Genomic DNA, 18,697 nt, shown 5'->3' with positions numbered 1-18,697 from the left:
CTCCTTCTTTGGGTGCTGAGCTCTTGTGCAATCCCAAAAATGTGCTCCCCAAAAAGGGATCTTTAGCTGGAATCAAGCAGAGCACTAAGCCTGTGTATGAGAATAGCCCCTCCTCCAAAAAAATTACAATGGTGTGCCTGCTTGGAGACTATAGAAAAACAAAGAATTGATTATGAAGAATAAAGGTAATTTTAACAATAAAACACAGCAGCATACCTTTACCATACTGGGTACACAAAGCAATATTTTATCACAAGCACACATCTAACTTAGAGAAATGAGAGTTCTATATTAAAAGGGGGGGATTCAGTCAGATAAGATACTTTTGAATTACCTCTCTTGGGGGGGGGGTGATATGGGAGAGCTAGGACCCAGGCACTGAGCTCAGGAATCTATACCCAAAGTGATTTATTAAAGCACAGTCACAGAAGTACCAAGCCTTAGGTCTGAAGTTCCTGGAGTATGTAGAATGGTTGCTCAGAGTGTGGGCAACATAAGGAGGATCTTCAGAGAGTTTTGCAGGGTGTGTTCAAGGAGAGCAGAAAAGTAAAGAAGAAGCCCAAAGCAATGCTAAAACCTGCTCGTAAGTGGACTTGTAGAATGGACACGGGTGGCGCTGTGGTCTAAACCACAGAGCCTAGGGCTTGCCAATCAAAGTCGGTGGCTCGAATCCCCGTGACAGGGTGAGCTCCCGTTGCTCGGTCCCAGCTCCTGCCAACCTAGCAGTTCGAAAGGATGTCAGTGCAAGTAGATAAATAGGTACCACTCTGGCGGGAAGGTAAACGGCATTTCTGTGCACTGCTCTGGTTCACCAGAAGTGGCTTAGTCATGCTGGCCACATGACCTGGAAGCTGTATGCCGGCTCACTCGGCCAGTAAAGTGAGATGAGCCCCGCAAACCCAGAGTCATCCGCGACTGGACCTAACGTTCAGGGGTCCCTTCACCTTTTAAGTGGACTTGTAGCGAAGCCAAAAGTATGTACAGGGAAATTGAAAAAATGACCTATGAGAAGGGATCACATGAAGAGAACAGGGTTTTGGGTAAAATTTGGGGTGTGTGAAAAAAGGCTTTGGTGTAATCTTAGGAAGTTCTAGGGAGCAATAGATTGGGCAGGTAGTGAGTCAAAGATGAGTCATCTGGAAGGTTACTACTTCAGAACAATGAGTATAGCTTGAGGTTGTCTGAGTCATTCTGCTAGTGGCATTGTTCTGTCTGTTTTCATTTGCAATTCTGTGGGATAACCAGCTGTTTGAAAGAAAGATCCTTTACAATTTCAAAACCAGCATCTGGTGGGCTCCGTTTTGTTTACCAATCAATTATCCCATTACTATTATTGCAACCTGGCTTCCTGAGGAGGAATGAGCTTTTTGGATCCCCATGACATCACTAGCATAGGGAAATCAATTACAAGAATGTACACAATGTCAAAGCAGGGTGTTCTCGCCATTTCCTTTGGTCATCCCACTTTAGCCAAACTATTCTTTGGTTCACCAAAGGGAAACCACCAGCAAAAACCACATCCCAGTGACCAGATTTCAATTTGGACATTGAAAAATAATAATACTACAGACTAAATGTGAAACTAATATCTCTAAGCTTAGCAGGGAGTGGTGAAGGGAGAGCAAATTCCCAGGTAGGGATAGCTTTGTTGTGACTAGCAAGTCACACTTGTAATGAGAGGGAATGATTCTGCCAAGACACTCCAGTCTCAGTGCTTTGGGAGAGGAACGTTGAAGTAAATAAACAGCCTGCTTCTTGCTCTTTGGCAAGTTCTGTCTCTGAGGAGCAGGAACATTATTATAAGAGTTCAGGTGGAAAGGTTTTGCTTCCTCGTTTTGCTTACCTTCCAAGTACAGCCTAGTTCCTACCCACTCCTTCCTGCCCATTCCTTTCTCATTTATTCCTTTTGATTTAATCTTGGTGTTGTTTGCATTTTTTAGCCTTGTGTTTCTTGCTCACTCTTATTAGGGTCAATGGTTCCCCCCACACATACACTTCTCCTTAGAATACTTCTGGTTTGTGTGTTGAAATTCTTTCTATTGTCCATCTTGAGCAGCTTTGAGTATTTTAGTACAGTGGTACCTCTGGTTATGTACTTAATTTGTTCCGGAGGTCCGTTCTTAACCTGAAACTGTTCTTAACCTGAAGCACCACTTTAGCTAATGGGGCCTCTCATTGTAGAATTGTAGAGTTGGAAGGGACCATGAGGGTCATCTAGTCCAACTCCCTGCAGTGCAGGAATCTTTTGCCCAACGTGGGGCTTCAAACCACAACCCTGAGATTAAGAGTCTCTTTTAAGGCCACATTCATACCATAGATTTAAAACATTGTGATACCACTTTAAACAGACATGGCATGCCCCAAAGAATTCTGGGAATTCTGTAGTTTGTTAAAAGTTCTGAGAGTGGTTAAGAGGCCCCTATTCCCTTCATAGAACTACAATTCCCAGAGTTCCCTGGGAACTGTAGCACTGGTAGCATGATGCTTTAAATGTATGGTGTGATTGTAACCTTATCATGTCCCACCTTATCACTTGTCTTTTAAAAAAAGAAGATATGCAACACAGTTAATACAAGTTTCAGACCTCCTTGTTGATGAGGAGCACACTTTGCTGAATCTCTAATACTCTTTGTGTAAAACAAAAATAAAAACACAGCTCACATTGAACCTCATAACCCCAAATTTTCTTGCTACAGAGGTTTATGAAAAACTCTGCAGTCAGATGTCCGTTGCTATGCTGGATGGCTGCTGGTATTGCCACTCTTGTTGTTACAACTGTTGTGCTGCTGATGATAATAGACCTCTATGTCCTTGTTTCCTGATTGCAAGCATTTGGCTGTGAAGTTGCAATTTGTTCTGTATTATTAGCTGCTGTGAACCAAACAGTCTGATAAAGCATGAAGACTGAAAGGAGCAGGGGGAGCAGGGAAAGAGAAGCCGCTTTTGGTGCTTTAGACTCTGAAGTGTCACAACACTGAGCTGGTGAGGGCAATGGTCCTGCAATATTCCATTTAATGCCACCCCAAATAAGCTGCCTGAGGTGGCTGCCACTGTCTCACAAACAGTAGGGCTGGCCCTGCATAGAAGGTTCTGTTGGGATACTGCCAGGGAGACAAAGGCATCAGGCAGCCTATACGCCAGCTCCAGCCGATCCATCGATCTCCTGTAGAACAGCATCAGTCAATTAGCGACGCAAGCCTTAGACACATTCCAGGACTCGTGCATGCCCATTTCGCAGAGTGTCCACAATGGAAGATTCACCCAGGAGAGCATATTTTACAGCTTTATTCAATGTTGGTCAGAACAAAGGAAAAACATGACTGCTCGAGGAAACAGCCAGAAACAAAAGCTATATACAAAACGGAAACTCCCTGTGAGCAGGAAGTACGCAGGCTTGTGACACACAACAGCCTGCTCCCTTTTTAAGGTGGAACGGAAATATCCTAACAGGTTCTACTAGAACAGGGCAGTCCAACACAAGGACCACAAGCAGCCCTCAATGCCTTTTTTGTGGCCCTCAGCACCTTTGCCTTCACAATGTGAGGTGCTGGGCTTTGGAAAGGAGGCATGAGGGCTTTGATGGGATCCTAGAGTCCTCCTTTGCAAACCCTTGTTTCCAACTTTGGGAATAAGGCGGGAGGGCCCTAGGACCCTGCCAGAGTTGAGCATCTCCTTCCCAAAGCCCAGCACCTCACTTATCCAGCCTTGGGAAGGCAGTGTGAGGGCTGGGGGGCATCAAAGCTTGGCCTTGTCCCACACAAGGTAGTGTGCGGTCCGCAGGTTCTGTGTCGAGCTACTTTTGCCAGCCCACTTTGTATGAAATTTGGACTGACAACAGCATGCTCCCCATTAACATACTATTCACCCCAAAACACAAAAGAACAAGCGAGGCACAGACAGGGACGCGGGTGGCGCTGTGGGTTAAGCCACAGAGCCTAAGACTTGCCCAATCAGAAGGTCGGTGGTTCGAATCCACATGACGGGGTGAGCTTCCGTTGCTCGGTCCCTGCTACTGCCAACCTAGCAGTTTGAAAGCACGTCAAGTGCTAGTAGATAAATAGGTACCACTCCGGTGGGAAGGTAAACGGTGTTTTCGTGCGCTGCTCTGGTTTGCCAGAAGCAGCTTAGTCATGCTGGCCGCATGAACCGGAAGCTGTATGCCGGCTCCCTCAGCCAATAAAGCGAGATGTGCGCCGCAACTCCAGAGTCATCCGTGACTGGACCTAATGGTCAGGGGTCCCTTTACCTTTTTAAGTCAATCCAAAATCAGCTGGTGTGTGTCTGTGGGGCAGATAAGGCATGGTTTAGGGAAAACATTCTTATGTGTCCAAATGCAGGGCAAGATTTATCTCATGGGCCAGAGGTCCCTCACCCCTGCTCTAATCGGACCTCCAATATGGTACACAAAAGCACCCCAGCAGAATCTTTTCCCAAGAAAGAATTGTGGAGGGGGCTGGGAGTAGGAGTAGCCCCAGTTGACGCAGGCCACAGAGCACTGGAGCAAAGGTTCAGACTAGGGGAAGAAGAGGAAGGAGGTGGGAGATGAATGAGTTTCAGGAATAGAGTGGACGCTTGGGTTGCGAACGTGATCCATGTGGGATGCACATTCACAACCTGCAGCGTTCGCAACCCGCAGCGTTCACAACCCTCAGTGGTGCATCTGCGCACGTGTAGGTTGCGCTTCTGCACATGCGCAAAGCGCGATTTATCACTTCTGCGCATGCACGACTGCCAAAACCCAGAAGTAACCCGTTCTGGTACTTCCGGGTTTCGGCAGTCCGTAACCCAAAAAAACGCAACCTGAAGCTTCTGTAACCCAAGTTATGACTATACAGCAGCCCAGCTGGTAATGTAGCAACAGTAAGGTCAACAACACACATTTTTAACAACAAAAATCAATATAAACTTATAGCAAGTGATTAGGATATTTCCCACAAGGTCGGAACAGAAGCAAGCTTTGGATGTTTTCCTTTTAGCCTGCCTCTCTCCTTTTCCTGAGATCCCTCCCAAGGGTGACTGGTGGCTGACAATCAAGGTGGATCAGGCTTCTTCATCTGTCTTCTTCCCTTTCTGCAGGATGGACTTATTCATAGGAGTAGAGGAAGCTGTCTTAGACAGAGCCAGATCACTGGCTCTTCTAGCTCATTACTGTCTACTGATTGACAGTGGACACTGAGAGTTTCAGACAGAAATCTTTCCCAAACCTACCCTGGAAATGCCAGAGGTTGAATCTGGGACCTTCTGCATGCAAAACTACATGCTCTGTGGTCTTTTGCTCAGGAGGGCAGGGTCACTGGCTCAAGGCAATGACTGGAGCACACACACACACCTGGTTTGCAACAAAGCAGCGTGGCCATACTTGTGATGGAGGCAGGGAATGGATTGGGGAAAAGAGCAAGCATATAAAAATTCTGCAGTCGCTTTACAAATGCAAAGGGGGCCTGCTTGTTCAACCATGGCTTGCATCTTGGCAGATTAAGGGTCTGGCCTCAGCTAGAGGATGGTTGCCAGCAACTGTTGTGAGCCTCAGTATAATGGCGGATCAAACCTGAGGTTTCCCCAGCATCCTTTTCACACTCATCACTGTTGTTGTGCTTTGTTCTAGCCTGTTCATTTTCTTCAAATGTGAAGAATTTGTGAAGGTAGTTCTCTGGCCAAATATTGTGTCCAAAAATGTTAGCATTATGGGAAGTGTGGATGAAAATGCTGTATTAGTGAAATAACATGCAAGAATATTAGGAGAAATTGTTTGCAAAAATGCATGTTCAGAAGGATGTGCATTTAAAGGCTGATGTCTTTTCATCAGCGTGTCTTTTTTATGCAAACTGATACAGAAATGTGGAGAACTGAAGATCTGAAAAAAGAGAAATTGAGAAAAACTGAAATTGGCCATCCCAAGCAATTCTTGAAAAATAAATAAATCATGTAGTCACCTAGTTGGTTTATAAAACAGTACAGAGTTCTGATCAGCTATGGCTAAAGTTGAACCAGATTTGCTCTAGTCACCTTATACAATCCCTGTAAACCAAAACTCACTTCTCCAACACAGTTCTGTTGATGCTGTTCCGCTGCTGTGGGGCTGCTTTAAAATCCATTATAACAGCATAATAATCTGCTAGTTCAGCAGCCACTATAAATTGTCACGGCCTGCTCATGAAGTTTGCTATTAATTACATCAATATTAAGATGGTTCCAGCTTCTGACTAAACTCAGCCTTGGTCAGCACTAGAGGCAAGTAAAGCCCTACGAAGATTTTAAGACTGGAAAGTTGGAAATAAGTTGGAAGTGTCTCCATCAGAGCAAGTGGAGCAGGGGCAGCTAAAGGATGGGGAGCTGGGTTCAAATCTCCGCTCATCACATGGGTGATCTAGGGCCAATTTGCTGTCTCCCCACCTAAGCTGCCCCACAGGTACAATTCTCAGACTCGGGTCAGCTGCTGTTTAGGCTCTGAAATCTCAAACCAGAGAATCTTGTAGCACCTAAAAGCTTATGATGGCGTGGCTTGGAGCTGACTTACAAGATCAATTGCATGAACCCTCAACTGGTGTGTGTACAGTCCTTGCAGCAGGGGTCCCCAGCCTGTGGCCCATGGGCTGGAAGAGGCCCACAGAGGCCATTTAACCGACCCACAAGCTGCTCCCCAACTGAGCTGCGAGTCCCTGGACGCTGCACTAAACCGTCAAAGCATGGCATGGGGACTCTCTTCTGCATGGGGAAATCACTTCTGCACATGCCCAGATGCCGGAAATCGTGTCTGTGTGTGCCCGTGGCACCAGAAATTGTTTCTACACATGCCCAGACACCAAAAATTGCTTCTGCGCAGGCACAATTTTCGGCATCTGGGCATGCGCAGAAGCAATTTCTGGCATCGCAGACATGCACAGATGCAATTTCCGGTGTCACGCTGCATCAGCCCGGCCCACAGAGGATCTCCACGGGAGTGATCCAGCCCATGCCCAGTAAGCCTTGCAGACCCCTGGAATATAGTTTGGTGGTAGAGCTTTCTTCCTTGCACAAAGAAGATCTCAGGTTCAAGTCGTGGTGTCCCCTGGGGAAAGCTCCTGCCTGAAACCCGAGATAAATGCTACCAGCCAGTGTGGACAACACTGAACTAGGTGGACGAATGGAGTTCCTATGTTCCTATGGCTTTTGTTGTTGTGTGCTTTGGCTTCTTACCTTGTCAACTGGTGACCCTTCTCCTCTTTCTTTTTCTCCCTAGGAAGTTCCTTTCTCTCGCGTGTGGCGCAGTAACCAGCAGCCACTCCACTGTGCCTTTTCACTGGAGCGCTACACTCCTGCCACCACTCAGCTCTCGTGCAAAATCTGTGTCAGACAAGTCAAGGGCCATGAACAAATCCTGCAGATCCAGACATCAATTCTCGAGGCGAGTTCCCATCACCCATTCCCTACTTTGACACATTATATCTTCTCTGTGTGTAGAAACCGCAGAAATGATGCTTGTAGAGGGAAGGTGAGCATTCATTCTTAATGCTGGTTAAAAGTGGTCCGAACTGAACTAAGGAAATTCACCAGAATGAATAAGGATGCTTGAGGAAACTTGTTGATCTTTGCTGATGGTGATATTTATCCCTCCAACCATTACATTTGCATCTCTTCTTCTCAAAGGAGCTCAGGGTGGCAAACGACAAGGCAATAAAGCAACACAAATAAATAAAACAAAAATAAAACAAAATAAATAGAAATAGAAATAAAACACACACAAAAATACTTAGAAAAATTTATAACATCTATAAACAGACATATCTAATCATGTGAAGGTTGCTGGGAGCAGTATCCTTCATCCATCAAATGCCTGGGTGAAGGGGAATGGTCCCCCTCTCCAATTGTTTCTGAATGTTATTAGTAAGGGAGGCAGATACGCCTCATCACCAGGGCAGGGAGTCCACAAACATGACGCAGTCACCAAAAAGGTCCTGTTACAGGTCAGCACCAACAGAGCCTCCCCCTGCTGATATGAACTGACCTGGCCCTCACTTCCTGGACTAATGTGTAGGTCAGGGTATAGGTCATCATTATAATTACAGTGGTACCTTGGTTCTCAAACTTAATCCATTCCGGAAGTCTGTTCCAAAACCAAAACGTTCCAAAACCAAGGTGCGCTTTCCCTTAGGAAGTAATGCGAAACGGATTAATCCATTCCAGACTTTTAAAAAACAACCCCTAAAACAGCAGTTTAACATGAATTTTGCTATCTTACGAGACCATTGATCCATAAAATGAAAGCAATAAACAATGTACAGTACAGTGGTACCTCTGGTTAGCGCTTCTGGTTACAAATGCTTCAGGTTACGAGCTCCGCTAACCCGGAAGTAGATGTTCCTGGTTGCAAACGTAAAAGATCACATAACCAGAGAGTTCGAAGGGACCACGAAGGTCATCTAATCCAACCCCCTGCAATGCAGGAATCTTTTGCCCAACAAAGGGCTCAGATCCACAACCCCGAGATTAAGAGTCACACGCTTTACTGACTGAATGTTTAACAGACCACTGTATTTTAATACTTTGTTGGAAGCCGCCCAGGGTGGCTGGGGAGACCCAGCCAGATGGGCAGGGTATAAATAAATTATTATTATTATTATTATTATTATTATTATTATTATTATGAATGATCCCAGCTTCTAGATGATGGAAATACAAAAACTTTCTTTAGGCATCCAGTTTGAAAGTGCAATGGGACACGTAGAAAAATAGGAAGTGAGCCTTGCCCACTTGACCACCCTGCATGCATCAATCACACTGTGATTGGCATTAGCCTGAAGGTGTCTACCTTACTCATAGGAGCATAGGAAGCTGAGTCAGACTATTGGCCCATCTAGCTCAGTACGTAGGGTTCCCACATTTTTGTTTATTTATTTACTATTTCCACATGCACACTGCTTTTCCACATAAGTGGGTTCAAAGAGACTCACAACGCAGCAGCAAGAAAAAACAATCCAGTACATCATTGGAATAATAGGGTGGTTTCCAACTAAGATCTGCTCAAAGTAGACCCATTGCAATTCATGACCCTAGATTAATCCCATCCATTAACTTCAACAGGTCCACTCTGAAGAGGACTAAGATAAGACCCATAGTCTTAATGCCAATTCATTTCAAAACATGATCATAACCACACACAAAGACCTGCTAAAACAATTCCGAAAGCAAAATACAGCAGAGATACAAGAAAAACATTGCTAGGTAGTCATTGTGTTTTATCCACAGCACATAGCCAATTAGATAAATAATTTGTTTTGATATCATAGATGTTTTAACATTTTAAATTCATTGCAAAATAAACCATCCAACATGAAAACATATGAATTGGTTAAAATATATACAGTGGTACCTCGGGTTAAGAACTTAATTCGTTCTGGAGGTTCATTCTTAACCTGAAACTGTTCTTAACCTGAAGCACCACTTTAGCTAATGGGGCCTCCTGCTGCTGTTGCACCGCCGGAGAATGATTTCTGTTCTCATCCTGAAGCAAAGCACTATTTCTGGGTTAGCAGAGTCTGTAACCTGAAGGGTATGTAACCTGAAGTGTATGTAACCCGAGGTACCACCGTATTAGTGTCCCCATGTTGGAAACCTTACAATTTGTCTTCCTTGTCTCTCTCATACTAACACTGATAGCATCACTAAATGTCTGTTTCATATTCACATCAATCCGGCATTGACAGGAGACTGTGCCCAGTGCACAAAAATTCACTGAGGGAGCAGGGCTCACTCCATGCATTCTAGCTTCCTCCTTCGCATGTTCAACGGTTCATTCAACAACTTAAAATGAAAACAGGCTCATTGCTTCCACATCTTATTGCTTGTGTTTTTACAAGCCAGGTAGCAGCAGCTTATCTTCAAAGTGCAGAGCTCCAAATCTGCTGCATATTTAATTAAAAACAATCAGAAAATAGGACGAACCTACAGCACTCCTATTACTTTGCATGGATGTCTCTTGTGATGTGCTATAAATGTTATACGGAAAGGCTTGTAGCACCATTCTCCAGCACCATGCCAGAAGTCCCAGGCAAGAGGCATATCCTCTTTATTATTATTAATAATAATAGTAATAGTAATAATAATAATATAATTTATATACCACACTATACCCGGGGGTCTCAGTGCTTCCCGAATGGTGGGTGCTTCCCAAATGGAGTTTATTATTGCCTCAGTGCTCCTCAAATCTGGACATAATTTACATTGTCCACATGATGATGTCTGTAATGGTTCTAGGGGTTGCTCGTGTGTAAATCAGCGCCACGCTTGGCTGAGTTACCTGGGTGAACCCTTTCTGTCCTGACAGCCACTTACCCGTGGCTGTCTCAATCGCTGGCAGAATCCGTCAGTGGGCGTTTCTTGAACTTCTTCCAGCAAAGAAGCTCTTTGACGCCTAGTCTCCGCCTACTGTCCCTGCGCAGAAGCCTTCTGCGCAGGGAGGGTGTGGGCAGTGGAGGACCCGTGCTCTCCCCGCTGGTCTCCGGCGAGGAGTCATGGAGCCACCTCGCCGATTCCCCCATCTGCCCCCCTTCTCCACTAGTGTTATGCTGATTTCCTTCGCCAGAAGATGGGCTGCTTCTCTCCCTCCCGGTACGCTCTCCGGAATCCCTCTGGACCCCTCCCTCTCCCTCTGGCTCCGATGGCAGTTCCCTGACAATGTCCTTAGCAAAATGCAAGGCCATACTTTTTCTTTTTAAATTACATCTGGTAAAAGGTAAAGGTAAAGGTACCCCTGCCCGTACGGGCCAGTCTTGACAGACTCTGGGGTTGTGCGCCCATCTCACTTAAGAGGCCAGGGGCCAGCGCTGTCCGGAGACACTTCCGGGTCACGCGGCCAGTGTGACAAAGCTGCATCTGGCGAGCCAGAGTCGCACACGGAAACGCCGTTTACCTTCCCGCTGGTAAGCGGTCCCTATTTATCTACTTGCACCCAGAGGTGCTTTCGAACTGCTAGGTTGGCAGGCGCTGGGACCGAGCAGCGGGAGCGCACCCCGCCGCAGGGATTCGAACCGCCGACCTTTCAATCGGCAAGTCCTAGGCGCTGAGGCTTTAACCCACAGCGCCACCTGCGTCCCCTTGAAATTACATCTGGATTTCTCCTTAAATCTGATGAGTAAAACTAACCTGTTGTTCCTCTTTTTTTGCCAAATGAAAATCAAGTGAGGAAGCAACAGTACTATATTTTGGCATGGCACTATTATTATTATTATGATCAGCACCTATAAATTGCTTAATATTTTAAACATCTAAGCAGAGCACAATATAAAAGCAAAAGTTGTAGTATAACAAAAATACAACTCACCTTTTTGTCCAGGGTCTTTCTGACAAATAACAGCAGACCCCATTTTTGTGTTTAAATCCCCCAAATTCCTGTTTCCTTTTTAAAAATATGCGTTTAGATTACTGTTTTACTGAAACATTATCTGCTCAGCATGGCAAAAACTTGCCAGAACAGAAAAAAATTCACCAAGTGATAAAAACTAATAGGAAGGGAAGGCAATATATTCCATAACCTGGGTGTAGCCACCAATCTGCTCTTTCTTATATCCCAACAAATTGTGCTTCCAGTAACAGGCTTTTTCTCCATCTGGTGGCCACTTTCTTTTCCTACCCAGATATCATTGCAGGATAGAACAATGCCATCATATAGCATCATTCTAAGGAGATCTCTGAGTGTATGTATTTTCTTTTCCTTAAATGGCAGCTCTTGAGATTATTCGAAGTGCTGTTGTTGGTCAAGGTCAGCCATTCCTGAAAACCACCCAAATCACCTCCCTCAATTTTGCTGGCATTTCTACTTAGCTGTAGTGAATGTAATACATTTTCATATTTTTCAGCACTGCTGTGACTCTACCCAGAGCCCAGTACAATGCGTGTAATGCCTGTGATTTTTCTTTAGCAGATATAACTCTTGTTTAACGGCATTAGAAAGCAAGGAACAATCCTTTCCAGTGAGCTGAACAAGCTAGACTAGTGAGAGAGCACAACTGAACTTTTAATGCAATAACGGTTTTGTTTTTGTTCATAGAATGAAAAGGAAACCATCGCATTCTTTGCACATGATGACAGTAACTTTCCTGCTCAGATGGGTCCGCAAGCCTTCAAGATTCCCTACTCCATCAGGCAAAGGATATGCGCAACTTTTGACACACCCAGCGCCAAAGGGAAAGACTGGCAGATGTTAGCACAGAAAAACAGCATCAACAGGTAATCCAATGCAATTCTGAATGGCAACCAGTCCATTGCTGTTATTGGAGCAGTGTGCTGTGACATTCCCTGCTCCCTGCCTTCTTTAATGTTCTCAGTCACTGTTGTTATATCATCAGGACACTGTTCCCAGTGTAGGGCCTGCAGGATACTTCCTTGGAGGATTTTAAGCAGAGGTTGGATGGCCATCTGTCATGGATGCTTTAGCTGAAATTCCTGCACTGCAAGGGGTTGGACTAGATGACCCCTGGGTCCCTTACGACTCTATGATTCTATGATCCACCAGCGCCTTTCAGGAATTTCCACCTCCGAAAGGTTTGCCTTATGCCTTCATTTGCTTCCTTTAAGAAGCATACCAACACCTGTTCCTAGAAGATTTCGAGGCTGCTGCTTGACAAAACGGTTGCTTTAAGTTTGAGATAATCCCCTTTATGTGTTTGGGTTCTTTTTGAAAAGAAAGAAAGAAAATGAAACAAAATCTTAGGTTTTCATTCATTACATTTTTATGAGGTTACATCTTTATATTGTAAATGAACGCCAAATTTTTCATCCTGGTTACAGTTAATTGGAACTCGACAGAAAATATTTTTTTTTCTCTAGAAAGCAGAAGTTAATTACACATTTGCTTGAAAAAGGCTGAGTGTCAATTCAACAGTACTGAGTTGTACAGTACACTGCATATTTTGTTATTTACTATTGTATGTGTTGATTCATTACATATGAGAGTATAATTAATTCAATGATTGTTTTTAAGTGTGGTTGGGTATGAAGGTTCTGGCTGTTGTTGTTATTAGGTAAAACCTATATCGTGTATAGATTTATATTGTAAACCACTTTACAAACAATAACAATGGGTGTCCGAAATGCTGTAAAACAAATAGTGTGCAAATTAAATGTGGCAGAGTAGAATTTATAAGAGTGTCGATATTGCATTGCAATATTCTGCCACGCCTGATGATAATCATTTTAACTTACCTAAACCTGTAAGGCTTTTCTTAAAAAATGAACATATAGTGTGATTTGTGGAAAGGCCATTGTTCATCGATTGAGCCCATGCTTTCTATGCAGAATATCCAGATCCAATCCCTGACACCTCCAGAGAGGACTTGCAAAAACTCCTTCCCCAACCTTTGGTCCTAGGTGTCGTTAGACTACAACATGGGAAGGCTGATGCAGGATTACTGAGCTAAGCTGGCCATTGTCTGACTCAGTGTGAGGCAGCCTCCTATTCTCTTTCTGCAAAGCTCCAAGTTTTACCTGCCTCCTTCCTCCTTCCTGCAGTAGTCCACTTTCTCTCGCACTCTCTTCGGTTCCAATCCCCACTACAGCCTAAAGAGAATGGGCTGATGAGCAGGGCTGTTTTCAGCCAGAAGTCAGTTCCAGCATCTCCAATGGCAATGCCACCCAATCTCCCATGGGTGCCATTGCCATCATAAGAGAACAAGGGAGGCATTCATGGTGAGTTCTGATGCCTCTTTTTCTAGAAACACAGCACTGCCAATGAGTGAGAAAGCAATAGAAGCAGCTGCTCTTTTTGTTCACTCCCATTGCTTGACGGTTCTCTTCCTCGGCGACGTAAGGACTGAACGGAGGGCAATGGCAAGAGGAAGAGCAGCGCAGCCAGTGGGGGCTGAAATGTGGGCCGCAGTTGATACCCAACAAAATTGATTATCATGATTGCATCAGCAAGAATAGCCTCAACTATTCTAGCCAGTCGACCCACACCCTCCCCATTCCTTTCTTGATTTTATTAAAAAGAATTGGATGAAAATATATGCTTCTCTGCAAGGTGGTTTGGAAGGGTGTTGAATGTGTATCTAAATAATAATTAAAGGTAAAGGTAAAGGGACCCCTGACCGTTAGGTCCAGTCGCGGACGACTCTGGGGTTGCAGCACTCATCTCACTTTACTGGCCGAGGGCGCCGACATACAGTTCCCGGTTCATGTGGCCAGCATGACTAAGCCACTTCTGGCGAACCAGAGCAGCGCACGGAAACGCCGTTTACCTTCCTGCTGGAGCGGTACCTATTTATCTGCTTGCACTTTGACGTGCTTTTGAACTTCTAGGTTGGCAGGAGCTGGGACCGAGCAACGGGAGCTCACCCCGTCATGGGGATTCGAACCGCTGACCTTCTGATTGGCAAGTCCTAGGCTCTGTGGTTTAGACCACAGCGCCACCCAGGTCCCATAAATAATGGCAATAATATCAACTAACCTGTACAACCCATCCACAATAATAGTTTCCGTCCAAATTGATACCTTTCCCGCCCATGTGGCAGTTGAAGATGATGGCAGCATACACTGACCCTATGCCTTCTCCTTGGTGGGAATGATGCGTAGTAGCATAAGTTTGCCAATGGGGATTCTTGGATCTGTAGCCGTAGTCTCTGGCAAGAAAACTAACTGCTCTAGCTGGGTCCTGCCACCAAGCTACATTCTGTGACTTAGGGCAGGGGAAAGGGGAGGCAGAAGCAGCTCCCAGGATGTCTGTAGGGTTTTGCTTGTCTTGATCCTGCACACAAACTTCCAAGGAGACTTGTTTGCCTATGGAAGTAGGTGCCTTTGCTTGGATACTGCTGGCGCTCTTGTTTGAATCTAAAATAGCCAAGTGGCACAATTTCAGTAGGGGAAAGATTACCTGGATTAGTGATGAGTGGGGCCTGCAACAAAACACTACAGGGCATCCTCGCCTCTTAGCAAGAGGACTGCTGTTGAAGGGTCTTGTCCGCAGTGGCTGTCGAGAAAGTCCAGCCCTTATTGGGGGCTTAGTTGTATTTGTTGTGAAGATGCCAGCATGGTGATATACCTTCGACTTTCTCAGTAGCCCCATTGCAGGTCTATTTCCATTAGCACTCAACAGCTCATCAGTTTGGGAATGATGTCTTCCCTGAAGGCAAAATTTAAAAGGAATTGCATTTTTATCTTTTTAATCAGCAGACCTGGGAAACAAGTGGGTGCAGAGCTGAATCCAATGTCAGTCCTGCTCAGAGTAGACTCATTGAAATGAATGAACCCAACTGAGTCGTGTCCTTTTAACTTCTACTCTGAATGGGACTGGGTCCAGCCCACAGAACCCAACTTGCTATTCTGAATTTAAAACTATAAAACGGTTGAGCCGTTGAAGAAGCTGAACGCTTGTACTTCTTTCTTTTCACAAAGAAAAGGGAGAAGAGAATCTCATTAACAGGCAAGCCAAATTCTGTACCTTTTTAAACAGTGGATCTCTTCCCAAGCTCCTATCCTGGGCATTTGTTAGACTTGTTTGGAACTAGCTGTGCCTTCTGGAATGGAAGCATGTGTGTTTTCTATTGGCTACACTAATTGCTCATGGAAGGAAGGAACAAGGCACTAGAGGCAAATTGGAGCTGGATGCTTTCTGGATGTTTGGAACAACTATCCAGCCTGCAGTCTGTTTCGTATGGATTTTGAACCAAGATATGTGGTTTTTAGAACAAGCAAGTGCAGGTGGCTGAGCTGGCTGGCTGGCTGTCTTTTTTTTCTGGGGGTTTGTTGTCGTTGAGTTCCTTGTGTTTCCTTGCTAGGAACATTGTTCAGCTATCTATTATTAATGAAAAGACTGGAAAGGGACTACTTGGTTGCATTTCTGGCAGCGAGACTGCACACGTGAGCAGTATATTAACATTGTCTACCGTGACCGTAAATGACGCAGCACTAGAAATCACCAGAGAAATGGTGGGAGCTTCAGGTCCTCCATTTCATTGCACTGCAGATAATTCCTCTGCATTGTGTATTTCAGGGATGTCCAAGCTGTGGCCTTCCATATATTGTTGGCCTCCAGCTCCCATCAGTTCTGACTCTGTGCAGTGCAGCCTGCTGTTAGAGAGGAACAGAGTTGTCAATTTCAGTTTCTAATTTCACAAACCTTAAGATAATTCCACCCCATTTTTGCATTGATTTGCCATTTATTTATTTTTAAAGTATGCACAAAATAAGAGAGTCTGTGTACTGGTCCAGTAAACGCTTCCACAGCGCAACCAGCAACAGTTCTCTTTGCAGAGCATTGATTAAGTCCAGTGCAGAGATTCCTGTTGCAGTACAAGCTTCAGAGTCTCAGCAGCAAAGAAATAATGACACAGGGAAGCCTGCCTTTCCAAAGACAGGTTTATTGCAGAAAGATAACAGAAACACCTCCGGAGCTTTCAGACATTTTTGCTTCACGCCCCCCACAGGCAGAGAAAACAAACACTCTTTATATACTGAGCAACTTAACAACTTAACGAGCTTGACTACTTAAAGTCACATGACATTGCTAACTTGCCAGCGTCTAAGGTTTCACACCCTAACACAAAAAAGGTATGTGTTTTCATGCTCATGTATCTTTCAAATATATGGAGTTTTGTCCAATGTACACATTTAGGCAAGGAATTTTTTCATAGGCTTTGCATGTTATTCTTCATTAATATATGCATTTCTGTTCACACATTTTTCTGGTTGGAGAACCACACCACTGAATTCAGAGACATGTGACTCTTGAAGGACAGTTGTGGTTTGCTTTGTTTATTGGTTGGAGGAGTGTGAATTAGGTAGGTGCACATTAAAATCTGAACCCAATGAATTCCCTTTCGTCCCTTGTTGGAGTCTAGCATCATCTGGATTGCTATAGATTCCCTACCCCTGGTGTGCTTGCACACACATACATAGGTGCCCATTCAAGCTGTTCATGGTTTTTTTTTAAAAAAAAGACACTTTGTTTTTTTGTGGTCCATGGCTATGGTCATCCTGGAACTGAAGGAGTGGAAAGATTTTGGGGAAAGGGATGTTGCTTCTCTTAGGCAAGTCACTAGATTTTGCATTTTATATTTTCAATCTGGAATTGCAATCTCAGTGATACCCAAACTATTATGCCACTTTGAACAGTCATGGCTTTCTCCCAATGAATTCTGGGAGCTGAGAGTTGTTAGGAGACCCTGTTCCCTTCACAGAGCTATGGTTCCCTGGGTCGTTTGCCAGTCAATCCCTCTCCCCAGGGAACCATAGGAACTATGGGTTTTTGAAGGGGATTTTACTGAGACTTTTCATGGGCACCGTAAGAACAATGTGTGGGGAAGGGGGCAGCACACTGGTGCCTACAGGTGTCACTCTGACAACCCCTGATATAGCCGTATCTGATGTTTGTAGGTGAGGGTGGGCACAGGGCTGAATGTGGCATGTATAGAGCCCTATCAATCATTAAAAGATCACACTAGCATTATTTCTAGAATCCTTGCAACAACCCAGTAAAGCTGGTATTATTAGCTTCCTCTTAATTGCAGATGGGGAGCAGAGACTGAGGGCCAAACAACATGTATCATGGCATCATAATTCTAACTCAGGATCTACTGGTTGTATCTCAGATGTTTAACTATAGCGACTTTCCCCATCTAGGCTAGATGCCTGAAATGAAGAAAACTAACCAGGAGCTGTCTTCTGTGTGAAAGGGCTGTGAGCTTAGTTCAGCTCTCATGCCGAAAACAAATTCCTAGGCTCAGATTGCGCTCAGAAACACCTTGCTCTCTAATTCCCAACTCTGGCTTTTGCACCTAGCTCTGGTTGGCAGATCTTGTGATTCTAGGAACAACAAAAATAACCCCAAAGTAGATCCAACATGAAGTCTGTCCAACCCTACTTTAGGCTCAGAAGAATTTACTCTAATAAGCCAATAGTCTGAACTTTGAGAACATAGCACTATTAGGACAATGTAGCTGCTGTACCAGGGACGCGGGTGGCGCTGTGGGTTAAACCACAGAGCCTAAGACTTGCCAATCAGAAGGTCGGCGGTTCGAATCCCCGCGACGGGGTGAGCTCCCATTACTCGGTCCCTGCTCCTGCCAACCTAGCAGTTCGAAAGGACGTCAAAGTGCAAGTAGATAAATAGGTACCGCTCCGGCAGGAAGGTAAACAACTTTTCTGTGCGCTGCTCTGGTTCACCAGAAGTGGCTTAGTCATGCTGGCCACATGACCCGGAAGCTGTATGCCAGCTCCCTTGGCCAGTAAAGCGAGATGAGCACCGCAACCCCAGAGTCGGTCACGACTGGACCTAATGGTCAGGGGTCCCTTTACCTTTAGCTGCTGTACCAGAGGCAATACAGTAATGTCTTGGATTGAATGGAAAGCAAGAAAGCTTACAGTTATTTGTTTATTGATTGAGGTAAAAAGTTGCCTGAACAAGTGAAGATGTGTAGTAGTGGGTCTACCCCCCAATGTTCCCAAGAATGCAGATGCCTCTTGGGCTTTTGTACATGAAGGGGGCTGCAGTATGAACACACTTTGAAGCCTTTGTACAGTTGTGGATCCCGATAGGGCAGGCTCCATCTCAGCTGAACACACATAGAAACTTGGAACGAAGGAGAAATTTCATTCAATTTACATCTCAAGATGAACCTGTCTAATTCACACTTTCCACATCAATATGCAAACCAAAACACAGCCTTCCTTTGAAATTCACACTTCTCTGAATTTTGCCATGTAGTTCTCCAGCCAAGTAATATGTACA

General features: G+C 44.8%; 1 protein-coding gene across 2 annotated transcripts in view; it reads left to right on the top strand.

Moving 5' to 3' along the window:
* UNC5D (unc-5 netrin receptor D) overlaps positions 1–18,697 on the top strand; it is a 408,173-nt gene that overhangs the window by 386,047 nt on the left and 3,429 nt on the right. For both annotated transcript variants that reach the window (XM_079954964.1, XM_079954963.1), the window contains 2 exons: positions 7,220–7,384; positions 12,026–12,204. In XM_079954964.1, the coding sequence (XP_079811090.1) occupies positions 7,220–7,384; positions 12,026–12,204 (344 nt within the window). The remainder of the gene's footprint in view (positions 1–7,219; positions 7,385–12,025; positions 12,205–18,697) is intronic.

The sequence above is a fragment of the Podarcis cretensis genome (genome assembly GCF_951804945.1).
Source record: "Podarcis cretensis genome assembly, chromosome: 15".
Taxonomy (NCBI): domain Eukaryota; kingdom Metazoa; phylum Chordata; class Lepidosauria; order Squamata; family Lacertidae; genus Podarcis; species Podarcis cretensis.
Note: the sequence above shows the minus strand (reverse complement) of the source record. Positions and strands in the feature narration are given on the sequence as shown.